General features: G+C 44.1%; 1 protein-coding gene across 2 annotated transcripts in view; it reads left to right on the forward strand.

Moving 5' to 3' along the window:
- LOC139334936 (metabotropic glutamate receptor 8-like) overlaps positions 1 to 14,201 on the forward strand; it is a 33,835-nt gene that overhangs the window by 4,785 nt on the left and 14,849 nt on the right. For both annotated transcript variants that reach the window (XM_070968220.1, XM_070968221.1), the window contains exons 2-9: positions 1,094 to 1,310; positions 3,354 to 3,489; positions 3,670 to 3,824; positions 5,004 to 5,144; positions 5,274 to 5,474; positions 11,167 to 11,306; positions 11,591 to 11,713; positions 12,997 to 13,261. In XM_070968220.1, the coding sequence (XP_070824321.1) occupies positions 1,094 to 1,310; positions 3,354 to 3,489; positions 3,670 to 3,824; positions 5,004 to 5,144; positions 5,274 to 5,474; positions 11,167 to 11,306; positions 11,591 to 11,713; positions 12,997 to 13,261 (1,378 nt within the window). The remainder of the gene's footprint in view (positions 1 to 1,093; positions 1,311 to 3,353; positions 3,490 to 3,669; positions 3,825 to 5,003; positions 5,145 to 5,273; positions 5,475 to 11,166; positions 11,307 to 11,590; positions 11,714 to 12,996; positions 13,262 to 14,201) is intronic.

A 14,201-nucleotide genomic window follows, 5' to 3' on the forward strand; every position in this document is an offset into this window, starting at 1 on the left:
AGCTGTTTGAAAATATCAAACCCATAAACTGAGAGTGAAGACAGATCGAGCCGATGTCCATGTTTGTTTCGCTCCACTGAAGCGACTCTCTCTGATGATGATGATGATGATGATGATGATGATGATGATGATGATGATGACTGTCATAACGAGGTCTGCTTTTAGGAGCTTGTTAATGTGGAATCCTTCATTAATCTGCTCTCTCTCTCTCTCTCTCTCTCACACACACACACACACACACACACACACACACACACACACACACACACACACAACACACACACAGTGGTTTGTGTTAATGTGATTATTTTTCAGTTTATTGAAGCTCTGACACACATTCAGCACAGGCTGTTACACAACACTAATCCTCTGCGTGCGTGTGTGTGTGTCTGCTCTGTTGTGTCCCAGCATTTCCAGTTTGACCAGCGGTGTGCATGTGTTTATTTCGGCCCTGAGGTCAGACCAAACAGACTTTAGTAAACAGTCAGGACTGAAGGAGGTCTGTGGTGTTTTTCAGATTCTGGTCTGGTCTGGTTCAGATGACTCTGGTGTGCTTGTCTGGTTAATTTTGTTTGTAAAAGCTCGTGTGAACGCTGCAAGTTGATCTCTGGGATGGACGAAACACCAAGACCGAGAACACCTGAACAGTACTGTCTTAGTTCAAAGTGAACTCTGGTGGTTCATTTGCAGCAAGAAAGCAAACCCATGAACTACAGGATTTTATGTCAGTACGTCTGCATTTAGTGAATTAAAAGGTTAAACGACTGTTAAGTCTTCTTTTCTGGCCAACTGTTATGAAGGTGATCTCACGATCTGTACAAGCTTTATTCACTCTGTGTCCAGTTTGTTCAGTCCAGTCTAATGCAACAGTTCTGTAATAGATCCTCCATGACACTTTCGCTGTGTAGTTGTGTTTCTATCATTTTGATTATTTTGTCCATTCCATTTATATCACTGTTGTATTAGACTGCATTCGTTTTAGTTCTTGATCTATTTCAGGTGAGCTGTGTGTCCACAGCTCCAGAGTTCTATGATTATGACATTGATTATTGATTATTGATTATTTATTATTGATTATCGTTCCATGTTTCAGATCCCTCAGGTGAGTTATGCATCCACGGCTCCGGAGCTCAGCGATAATAACCGCTATGACTTCTTCTCTCGGGTGGTTCCTCCGGACTCATACCAGGCTCAGGCCATGCTGGACATCGTCAAAGCTCTGGGCTGGAACTACGTCTCCACGCTCGCTTCTGAGGGAAACTACGGAGAGAGCGGAGTGGATGCCTTCATGCAGATCTCCAGAGAGGCTGGTATGTTAGGGTTCTACTTTCTGCTGTCTTATTCTTTTGATTTCTTCTCTCTGCACTACATTTTCTTGGTGAACTTTTGTAAATAGGCTTGATGGTCTTCTCTTGATTTTCAAAATATGACTTGTGAATATCTTATTATTTTCCCAGTCTTTCTTTCTTTCTTTCTTTCTTTCTTTCTTTCTTTCTTTCTTTCTTTCTTTCTTTCTTTCTTTCTTTGCCATATATGAGGTTTGTTTTTACATGGAGAACTGCAGATAATGAACCAGAACCAGATTAATTAGACTAGCCAGAGAGGAAAATTCTGCTTCAGCAAGTTGTTTTGTTGGTTTGAGCAACAGGAACGTTGAATGTCTCATTTTAATCTCACATGATCTTCTACACTTGACAGTCCACCTGATGAACTCTGCTCTGTATGCTGATTGGATGAAGGTCTGCAGGTCTCATTAAACCACTGTTGAAATTCCTGCAAACTCTTAATTTGCAGATTTTTTTGTCACACAGCTGCAGGGTACACTGTCATTATATCAATAATTATTATTTGAAAGAACATCATCATTCCTTTATAACACTGTAAGAAATGTTTCAAAGTGGGACTGTCTAACAGGGTTTTGTGGTAGAGTTTACCGTCATTGTTTCAGGAAGCAGACACACAAACACAGGTTAAAAATCTCTGATTCTTGCAGCTGTTTTTCTTGTGAATAAGACTGATTTTGTTGAGAATTCCCATCATGGATAACCCTGAACATCCTCCTCACCACCTTGTGGACAGACAGCGGAGCTCCTTCTCCAATAGACTGCTCCAGCTCCGCTGTCCCAAGGACCACTTCAGGAAATCATTCCTGCCACGAGCATCACACTGTACAACAGTCATTTACAGTTAATCTATGAAACCCCACAAACCCCAGTATTCAATGTTTACATATTATTTGCACTGCTGCAATATTGCACATACTGTTTATTGTTTACATTTATTTTTAATCTGCAACTTGCACATATTTTTTCTGGTATATAGTTTATAGCTCTGGCTCACTCTCTCTCTTAAGAACTGCTGTTAATACTTGTTTATATACTTATATTGTATTTCTATAATATTATTATAAAAGTGTGCAATATGTATTACATATTATAATACATATTACACTTAAACTTAGTTATATCTTTTAGAACATTCTTTTTCTCTTAGTTTTCTTTACTTATCCTTATTCTTTATTGTATGTTTATGTGTATGTTTAAAGTGCTGCTGCAACCAATAAATTGGGACCAATAAAGTAAAAGTCTAAGTCTAATTCTAGAAACAAGAAGAAGAAGAAGAAGAAATGTGCTTTATTTATCACACATAGTTGCACACACTACATGCACACACGCCATGCTTCCGTGAAATTATTTTTCCGCATTTGACCCATCCTCGGTCTGTCGATCCTCCGCGGCAGACCAGGAGCGGTGGGCTGCCAGCTGCCAGCCGATGCCGGTGCCCGAGCCCGGGGACCCATCCCTTCTCGTCACCATTGGTCAGGTGGTGATCTTCTTGCATGTTTTAGTGGGGGTTATTACGGAGGAAACCCCGGGTCAACACGGGGAGAACATGCAAACTCCACACAGAAAGGCCCCTTTTTCCTCGAGCAGCAGGCACTGAAGACATGGTGGAGGACACGCCACCAGCGGCCACAGCGGGATTCGAACCGGGGACCTTCTAGCTGTGAGGCGACAGTGTTACCACTTGTGCCACCGTCCTACCAAAATTAACAAATTAACAAATTACAAATTAACAGTACCAAATATTTAACCTCTCCGCTCAAATGTAGCAGAAATCCAAACATTTGGATTTTTTCCCGAAAAGGCTCAGGAGAAAATGCGAACCAGTACTTATTTCATTCAGTACTGTTATGCGAATATGAGTTGATTGTTTGATGTGGAAACAGATGGCTGGAAACCCTTTCTGTGTTTCTAAGGGTATCTGATTCTGTCTGCTTCCCAGGTTGACTGTTTGACTGTCTCACAGTCAGTCTGCCTGTCTCTCTTTGTACCTGTCTGTCTCTCTGTCAGGTGGGGTGTGTATTGCTCAGTCAGTGAAGATTCCTCGCGAGCCAACAGCCGGAGAGTTCGACAAGATCATCAAACGTCTGATGGAGACGAGTAACGCCAGAGGAGTGATCATCTTCGCCAATGAGGATGACATCAAGTAAAAACACAGTTCACATAAACAACAACTGACCACAGATCAGCTCCTCTGTTCTCACGACATCCTTACAATATTCTCATTCAGTACAGACCAGGTTTTACAATCCAGATCCGCTCCAGTCTGTTTTGACTTGTATGATCACATGACTCCACTTTGACCCCTCCCCTGTCTTCCTGGTAGGTGTGTCCTTGAGGCAGCAAAGCGTGCTAACCTAACAGGTCACTTCCTGTTTGTGGGGTCGGACAGCTGGGGAGCAAAGAGTTCACCAATTGCAGAGCTGGAGGATGTTGCCGAGGGTGCTGTCACCATCCTGCCTAAACGGGCTTCAATTGATGGTGAAAATATAAAACAAAAACATGTCGGAGTTCAAGAGACAAAGCCAGGGGGTTGTACTATGAAGCAAGTTTGACAAAATCAGGCTATGTTTGCATGAGCTGCCTCGACAAAACCTAAAAGCGCAGTCAAAGGTGATGATGATGATGATGATGGTCATCAATTGTCTTTGCTAACCAGGTTTTCTTCATCACTGATGGTCTTTTTGCTTCATCATGTGACTCTTCATCATTAAACGGACCAATGACATGTCGCTGCCTTCAATCAGTGGAGCAGGTTGTTATGATGGAGAGCAATGAAGAGCAGAAACAATAAGCCGACAGAGGAATGGTGTCAGGAAGCTGCTGCTGCTGTAAATCCATCAGCTGATTGTTTCTTTGAGCTCTCATTCGCTCTCAGAGAACGAAACATTGTGGAGGCTGAAACTATAAACTGATGCACTACATTTAAACAGTAGACTCAGAAACTGGATTCAGTGCAGCTGTCCCCTAATGAAGGATATGAGGACATCACGTCGCTTTCTGGACAATTCAAAGTGAAATTATTAGACTTTATTGATCCCACACCAGGGAAATTTAGTTATTAGAGCCATCGATGTTCTATCAGCTGTAGTGCCAGCAGTGTAAAACAGACCAAACATAAACCAGAATCCAAAGTGGTCTCCAGTTTCTGTGCCTTCATCATTCTTTTAATGTGTTGACGATCTGTTGAGTCACATTTAAAGTGTTGATATTAAAACTGATCTTCTGCATCAACGACTGAATGCATGAAGGTTCCTGTGGCTAAAAACCACAAAACGATGCATCCAGTTTGTGCTGCTGTGATCACACGGCTTCATTCAGGGACGTTACTGATAGCTCAGAAGGTCTGCAGATAGAAGGTATTCCCTCATCTGAGAATATCCTCAGAATAAGAATTAGTGACAAGTGCAATGCTTTTTATAGCTGGTTTAAATCTGAAACTCTGAAGAGAATCTGGTCTGGAGCAGGTCAACGGTGCAGCATCAAAAGGAAATGCAGCCAGGTCAAAAGAGAGGAACCTTCATGACATTGAAAATTGTTTTCAGGCCTAGCATACCTGCTAACCCATTAATCCCACTTCATAGTACACCCCTCTGGTTGTGTGTTTATTTGTGTCTGTGCAAGTGTTATTGTGTGTTTATCTGTGTGTCTGTTGTACAGGCTTCGATCAGTACTTCATATCTCGTTCTCTGGAGAACAATCGCAGGAACATCTGGTTCAATGAGTTCTGGGAGGATGACTTCAGGTGTAAATTGACCCGACCTGGAATCAAACTGGATCCTGACAAGAAGAAATGCACAGGTACACCCAGACCTGAGGGGGGCGGGCCTGGGTAACTGGGGGGAAACAACAAACAGTGGCCCCCATGAAACTTAATATGTCAATCAAGACAAACACCCACCATGTCTTTTGACACTGTGTGTCCTGCAGGCGAGGAGAGGATTGGTCAGGACTCGTCCTACGAACAGGAGGGCAAGGTTCAGTTTGTGATCGATGCAGTTTACGCTGTCGCTTACGCGCTGCACAATATGCATCAGGATCTGTGTCCTGGCAGCTCCGGAGTCTGCAGCAAGATGGACCCTGTGGAGGGACGCTCGCTGCTTGGCTACATCAGAGCTGTCAATTTCAATGGTAAGAAAACACACAAAATATAAGCCTACATCAGAGCAAGTCAAGTCAAGTCACAGTTTATTTATAAAGCACATTTAAAAATAACCTCAGTCGACCAAAGTGCTGTACAGTATTAATATCACAATAAACATCGAAACGGGAACATAGGAGCAGCAGTGTCTCACCTGGAACAGAATGGGCAGCTCATGGGTGAGTGTCTGATGGCCACAGTTTGTGGTTAATGTGTAGTTGGCGTGGCACCAACTAAATGTAGTTGGGCTCAACTCTGTATGCAGCACTGACTTGGGAAACAAACTCCTGGAGGGAGTGGTTCAGGTTGAGGGGTGAGAGGGACTCACAGACTGGCTGAGAGCTGCTTTGTAGATGTCCATAGATGTCCTCCTTCACTTGTCTTTCCAACATCTGTTGTCTGTGTCCAACACGTGGATGCTGCTGTCCTTAGAGGAGAGTCATTTGTTCTTTAGATGGAGGTGGACTTTTGAGTGTCAAGCTAATGAGTTACTGCCCTGACAGATCGACCTGATGACTGAGAGTCTTTTATGTATGTATGTAACATGTAGTTCAGTCAGGTTAAAGTCCAGACAGAAAATGGACTTTGAAAATCTTCAGGATGAAGAGCGATTTTTAGAGATGCACAACAAACTGCAGCAGCTTCCTCCAGTTACACTTGAAATCCATAATTTATAAAGATGAGAAGCTGCAGCAGCTGGAAGACTGAGAGGATTTAATATGTAACAGGCAGAAAGAGCTCCACACCATGAAACCTGTCTGTCTGCCTGTTTCTGTCTCTGTCTCTATGTGAATCTTCTCCGTTGTCTGAATATTTAATCAGTTCTGTAAAAGTATGTCCTTATTTAATATGTTGGTGTATTTTGGGAGTGTGGCCTTTAATGAACTTTGTGTTTGGTGCAAAGAGATCAGACAGAACATCTAGGACATCAGGACTTTAGGAGAAGAGAGGCTCCTCTAAGGGAATCTTCCCTGAATAAATAAAGGTTAAAAAAGGTGGGCTGATTGATTCACAACATCATCTCATGCATTTGGTAACATGCAAGAAAATATTCCACATTAAAAGTTGCTGGTAGCTACCAGTAGCCTTTGAGCGGCACAGTGAATGAATGATTTTTTTCTCCAGTCTATAGTGAGCCAACATTAACTAGTGAAGATGAATAGTCAGAAGGCATCCTTTTATTCATTATTCACTCTGCTGGCAGTTTTTTCACAGTTTCCACTTTCACAGAAACATTACAAAGCAAGCATTCTAACCCTAACCCTGTTAACTCAGCTAACTTGTGTTGCATCCACAATGCTTGCAGGAAATTAAAGCTTCTTTAGCTACATTTACATAGCCAAACCTATTAAGCCTAGTCCACACATACATTGGTATTTGTCAAAAGGTAGTTTTGTAACGCCTTCCAGGGTAAAGATGTTAGCAGTGTTGACATGTTGCCTGGAAAAACTGGTGTTTTTTTTGTTATGATGATAGAGTGCGTATCGTTGTCTCATTTGTTTATGTGAGGAGATTTTTACAATGGTAAAGGTGGTGCTAAGCTTGCTAACAGGATTTTTTAATATTTACCTGGCATTTAAGATGTTAACAGAGTTAGTCAGTTGGTTGAGTTCAGTCTTTCCAGAATCCGGTCCGGGATCTGGCCGCTGGCGTCCGGCGTGGAAAGCGGACTGGCTTCCGTCAACAATGGAGTGATCAAAATGACGAACCAACTGATTTGCAGAAGACAGAATAGAGACGGCGCACTACACAGACAGGAGGAAAGGGATTTTATTCTACCGTACTGCTGTCTATCTTACGAGCATGCTGCTCCGACGCTACCTCTGCACTCTGTCCCTCTGAGCCCCTCTCCGAGGACACGGATGTGGGAGTATTTTAAAACTGCCACAAGCAAATGCGATGAGTGAACATCTGCATCCGGGGTGTGCAGAGGATGACGTATGGTGCAACTTATTCGAGCTGTGACAACATTAATGTACAGTGACTCTTCTACTTTTATTGAGGAACAGAGGCATCAGCATGCACTGCAGTGGTCACTGCACAGACCCCACTGTGTCTGCAGTTTTGGACGACACCTGGTTGGAGCTCGAGTTGCAGGTAGCACTACCGGTAGTAGCTTTTTTCAGGTTTCTGATTGGCCAACATGGCTTTAGGAAAAGGTTTATATTGCCCCCTGTTGGTTTGACATGATCTTGGCCATGAAATATGAAAAATGTTAAAATTTGGGTTAAAAGATGCACTTGTCACTATCACTTTTTGCTTAGTTATCCAATCACAGTTCCGGTAAACTGCAGGCCTGAAATTTTCAGCAGAGTTTCCTCTCAAAACTGCTGTTGTGAAACCTCTGCTGAAGAAGCCTAATCTAGACTGTGGTATGCTAAGCAAATATAGGCTCATATTAAACTTTCCATTCTTAAGCAAGATCCTTTAAAAAGTTGATCTGCGAATCTGAATCAGAATCAGAATCTGTTTTGTTGTATGTGTGCACATGCAAGGAATGTGACTCTGGTTTGAACATTGCAAATGGAATGTACTTCCATGGGAAAAAAAGACATACAGCTCAATGAGGACAGACAGACAAAAAAAGACTGAACAATAAATAATAAACAATATATACAAAGAACGATAAGGAAATGAATTGTATACAACAAAATTTACAATGTGCAGGTATTCATGTTGTCAGTGACAGTCAGTGATGAATGTACATTTTAAAACTGTGTTTTACTGGAGATAAATGGCCAATCAGTGGATGTTTTGCTGACAGAGGGTTAGTAACACTGTATGACTGCAAACAGGTCAGTGGGGGGCACAGTCAGTATGGGTGCTGTAGCATCTCAAACTCCCAGGGACATATGCAAGGATCTTGTTTTTGGACTTCAGCTGGGAATTCAACACCATCGCCCCAGAAACTCGTCACTAAACTCACCCAGCTCACTTTGCCAGCCTTCACCTGCCAGTGGAAAATAAACTTCCTGACAGACAGGAGACAGCATGTGAGGCAGAGGAAAATTTCCCCATGCTCTCTCCCTCTACACCAACTACTGCATCTCAGGAGACCCGTCTCAGCTGGGGATCCAGTTCTACACAGGAATAATCCAGTCTGTTCTATTTACACCCATCATTGTCTGGTTTGGGTCTGCCACCAAACAGCACAAGAACAGACTGCAAGAGCCGAGAAACAAAACATCCACTGTCTATTTATCCTCCAATAACGAACAGGTGGTGGCCAGCCGACTGAGGAACTAGAGATGGCAGGAGGCTAGCAGGGCTCTCGCAGGAAGATAGCAGACTGCGGGTTCACTGGCTGGAAAGCAGGTTGGATGGCTGATGGCCAGGGAGGCTGATGAACCAATACTGTTATGTTCAGTTATATTTGCTGATTTAAGAAATAGAGGCAACTCTGGCAGCCAGGTTGGGGAAACAAAAACAAGCTTTACTAACAAAGGTTGATAACACTCAAACAAAACAGGCATGCAATGCCTCATGCAACTGAGCGACCATATGAGCGACCATACTCGGGCAAACTCCAAGAACCAGGAAAAATCCAAATAAATATTCCAATAACAAACTGCTATGTCAAGTGAAACACAGTACAAGGAAACAAACACAGATGACCTGATTAAACTGAGTGAAAACACGTGACACATGAGGAGTGACGAATTGAAGGGATTTCAGGAAAGCTTCTGTGTTAATGATCATAAGGAGGTACAAGTGCACTGGTGGTGAAGCACTTGAGTAGGATCCTACATCTCCAGTCACTGGCCCACCTTGACTTCAGATGGTCCAAAGCAGCCCATGCCAGTGGAATAGAAAGCAGGCTTGAATGGGTGTACAGGAGCAGCTGGTAGGTCTGCCATGTTTGGCCTTGGTTTGGCCCGACATCAACAACAGTCAGTGCAGCTGCACTGATGGTAACACCTGCCACTCCTACACTGCAGGAGGCTCTTCTCGACTGACCACGCAAATCTGAGTGAACCTGGTGGAACATGCCTCTGATGGGATGCTGCTGTTCTCAATAGGCACTACTGTGGCTTGACAAGTTGACATATTAGACAAACTGGGCTGTGCAATGTCCAGCCAAGGTTTAATGGGTAACAAGATTAGGGTGATCACTTCTAATGAGAAACATGGGCTTAACATTTGTCAGGGTCCATATGCGAAGGCCAATAAGGTGTTTATAATTCTTCCAAAGTTGCTCCATGGGATAGGTATGGCCTGCTAGTCCAATGAGCATTGTGGTGAATGCACCTACTAAGTTATCTGGAACTTGTGTGTTGTGTTATGACCCTGGGGTACCTTGCATAACCAGCTTCTCTGCAGCATCTTGCAACAGCATTGTTCTGTGAACCATTGTCGAGTATGGTGTAGGTGTTAATTGTTTAATCACCCTTATCTAGATCTAGGTCTAGACACTGGCTTCACCTTTACCCTCTCACAGTTAACTGTCCTTCTCACCTGCCACTGTCCTGGCACCAGGACTCATGTTTTGGCCACTCTGAAAGATCAGTCAGGTATGGGTTTGTGTGATCCAATGGAACAGGTAGCAGCAAAGCTCTCTGCTCAGGTGGTAACTTATTTAGAAGGTGTGCAACATGTGAGCCACACTGTAATTCCACTTCTACTTCAGGGCCTAGTGCTCTCAGCATATGGAGTCAAAGATGGTGCCACGGACGGATGCCTCGGTGTGTTGGTGTGCGTTGTTTTGTTTTTTGTGTTAAATCTGGGAGCAACACCAGAGGATTTATGTCCTAATTTTCTGCTGCCAACATTGGAAATTTTGGACATCTTGGTCAAAGGTGCGCTCACCCTTGCTCACACAGCGAAACGCTGGAGGAGAGGAAAACGGTCACTCATTAGGTTAAGTGGTGACTCTAAATTGTCCTTAGGTGTGAGTGTGAGCGTGAATGGTTGTCTGTCTTTGTATGTTGCCCTGCAATCAGCTGGCAACCGGTTCAGGGTTGGGTTAGGGTTAGCTGTCCCATTGACAGCTGAGACAGTCTCCAGGGTTAGCAGTTTGACTTATTCAGAGACGTTGAGAGATAAGTTAAAAATAAGTTAATGCACTTTACATGTTTCCTCTGAGGACTCTGTGTGTTACTCTGTGTGTGTGTGTGTGTGTGTGTGTGTGTGTGTGTGTGTGTGTGTGTGTGTGTGTGTGTGAATAATTAAAGTGAGCAGCTGCTGACACTCTGCAGGAGGATGAAGATAATGTGTTTCTGTCCAATGTTTTTTATTCCTATTTTCAATATCCACTCAAACAAAAACACTGAAATGTGTTACTCAGATATAAAATGTGTCCCAACAACAACAACCGACCCAAATAGAAGAAACTGAATCATGTATGTCAGTTTGTCCTCAGCCATGTTTCATGTTAATAACATGCTAAATAATGTGTCTCCTGCTTCACTGAGAACATTATGAAGCACATTGTTCTTGTTCTGCCTCTGTGGAGCTTCAGCTGTTTCACTGCTTTTCTGCTTTTTAGTGAGTTTAATCTGTTCACCTTGATCACGTTGAAACAGCAGGAAGCATCTCAGTGAAGAGTATCTATAAAGGTGAATCATGATTCAGTGTGTGAACTGTGACCTACTGAAGAACTGAAGGTGATATAAAGGAAGCAGGAAGCTTCCTTCCATTCCTTCCTGTCAGTATGTGACGTCTGTCTGTACGTGTGTCCTTCAGGAAGTGCAGGTACGAGTGTTTTGTTCAATGAGAACGGAGATGCTCCAGGTCGCTATGACATCTTCCAGTTCCAGATGACCAATCACAGCCATCCTGGATACCATGTCATCGGCCAGTGGACCAATAACCTGAGGCTCAACGTAAGAAGCTGATTGGATCAAATAGAAATATGAAATCTAAAACAACATCTGCCGGTTTTTAGATTTCTGTCTTACTCTCTCTCTCTCTGTGCCTCTCTACCTGTCTCACTCTCTTTATCTGTCTGCCTCTCCACCTCTCACTTTCTCTACCTGGCTGTCTCTCTAAGTGTCTCTCTATCCTATCCATGTGTCTTCCTCTACCTGTCTGTCTATCCACCTCTCCGTCTCTCTACCTATCTGTCTATCCACCTCTCTCTCTGTCTCTCTACCTTTCTCTCTGTCAGTTGGAGGAGATGCAGTGGTCTGGAGGACATAAATCAGTTCCAGACTCCATCTGCAGTTTTCCATGTAAACCAGGAGAGAGGAAGAAGATGGTGAAAGGAGTTCCCTGCTGCTGGCACTGTGAGGTAAAGCCTTCACCACTCATTTACATTTGCAATAATACTGAAAAAGAACATCACCTTAGAAAAAGGTGACATCCAACAATTTGGCACACCTGCCTCTGATTCGCTGCAGTTTCTTGATGGGCTTTAGACCTTTAATCCTAAAGGATCTGATTTTTCAGAGGATCAGGTCCAATGTTTTCCAGTCTTTGTTTTTTGTGGGACATTTTATACCTTTATTAGACAGCCGGCCTCACAGCTAGAAGGTCCCAGGTTCGAATCCTGCTGTGTCCTCCACCATGCCTTTGGTGGAAAGGGGGCTTTCTGTGTGGAGTTTGCATGTTCTCCCCATGTCCACCTGGGGTATCTTCCGTAAAAAACCCACTAAAAACATGCAAGAAGATCACCACCTGAACCAATGGTGACAAGAAGGAACTCGGTCCCCGGGCGCTGCTATCAGCTGGCAGCCCGCCACTCCTGGTCTGTCACGGAGGAAGGACTGACCAGGATGGGTTAAATGCAGAGGAAGCAATTTCACCGAAGCATGGCATGTGCATGTAATGTTGTTGTCTGCACACCATGTTGTGTTGTGTTGGGTGATTAATAAATGATTGATTAATAAAGGAAGGATCTCATCACCTTACCAGGTAGTCAGTAATCCAGGAAAAACAGGCATCTACCTGTATCCCATGAAGCTTCTCACTCAGCAGCTAGGGCTGGAATGTGTTGAAGACACTTGAGAAGTTAAAAAACATCATCTCAATGCTTCCTGTTCTGTTCAGGTGTGAGTAAACATGTTGGAGCAGGTAGATGATGCCATCATCAGCTCCAACCTGGGGATGGTAGGCAAATTGTAGCAACTCCACAGATATATTCACGTGAGGTTGGAGATGGAACAAGACAAGCCTCTCCATGGCCTTCATCACATGCAATGTCAGAGCAACTAGGCAACAGCAATCAGATGAACCTACTGAAAAATGTGTTCAGCCCCTGTCTCTTTGACCTGCTTGTCTGTCTAACCTGTGTCTCTTTTTCTCTGAACTGTCTTGTATCTCTGACCTGCCTGTCTCTCTGATCTGTCTTTTTCTACCCTGTCTTTCTTTCTCTGACCTGTGTGTCTCTCTGATCTGTGTGTCTCTCTGACCTGTGTCTTTCTCTGACCTGTCGCTCTCTGACCTGTCTGTCTCATTGAACTGTCTCTCTTTCTGACTCTCTGTCTCTCTTTTACTAACCTGTCTCTCCTTGATCTGTGTCTTTCTCTCACTTGTCCTCTCATTGGTCTGTCTGTGTCTCTGACCTGTCTGCAGCTCTGTGATGGGTATCAGTACCAGCTTGATGAGTTTACCTGTGAGACCTGTCCACCAGACATGCGCCCCGCCCCCAACAGAACCACCTGTCGGCCAACCCCGATCATTAAACTTGAGTGGAACTCCCCCTGGGCCCTAGTGCCCGCCTCTATCGCCATGCTTGGTATCCTGGCAACCAGTGCTGTGGTGATCACCTTCATCCGCTTCAATGACACACCCATCGTCAGAGCATCAGGGAGGGAACTCAGCTATGTACTACTGACAGGTAAACAATAGCAGTGACTGGTGAGCACTCGGCTGACAGATAAAGACTGCTACTAACAGCTCCTACCAACAGTTGACTACTACTACTTCAATTCAATTCAATTTCATTTGTATAGCGCCAAATCACAACAAAAATTGTCTCAGGACACTTTCCATACAGAGCTGGTACAGGTTGAGCCCTTTTATCTACAGAGACCCAACAATTCCCCCATGAGCAAGCACTTGGCGACAGTGGTGAGGAAAAACTTCCTTTAACAGGCAGAAACCTCAGACAGAACCAGACTCTGGGTGGGCGGCCATCTGCCTCCACCGGTTGGGTGAGAGAGGAAGAGCAAGAGAGGGAGAGTGAGACAGACAGACAGACAGACAGACAGACAGACAGACAGACAGACAGACAGACAGACAGACAGACAGACAGAGAGACAGACATGCAGTCACAGTAACAGTGACAGTGGATGTAATAACAGCAGTAGCAGTTGCAGTGGATGTCAGGCAGGGCCAAGGCAGGAGACGCAGCTGAAATCCACAATCCAGATTCAGCCACTGTCCATGGGAACCTGCAAGACGACAAAGCACAGAGACTCCGGGGAAGGAGCTAAGTTAGTAACACGCCGTGGTAGGACATGAAAGCGTGCAGATGGAGAGGGACAGAAGGACAGAGGAGCTCGGTGTGTCTTTGGAGGTCCCCCAACAGTCTAATCCTATAGCAGCATAACTAGGGGCTGGTCCAGGACCAGCCTGAGCCAGCCCTAACTATAAGCTTTATCAAAGAGGACAGTTTTAAGATGACTCTTAAATGTGGAGACTACTGACAGGTACTGTTATGAGGATGTGTCAGATGATTCTCAGCAGGTGTGTGCCTCCAACAGGTTTCCTTCTTCAAACAGATTCTGTTTGGGATTTCAATGGATGGACTTTGAAAGTCTGTGGTGGGAATGTCA

This window comes from Chaetodon trifascialis, chromosome 8, assembly GCF_039877785.1.
Source record: "Chaetodon trifascialis isolate fChaTrf1 chromosome 8, fChaTrf1.hap1, whole genome shotgun sequence".
NCBI lineage: Eukaryota > Metazoa > Chordata > Actinopteri > Chaetodontiformes > Chaetodontidae > Chaetodon > Chaetodon trifascialis.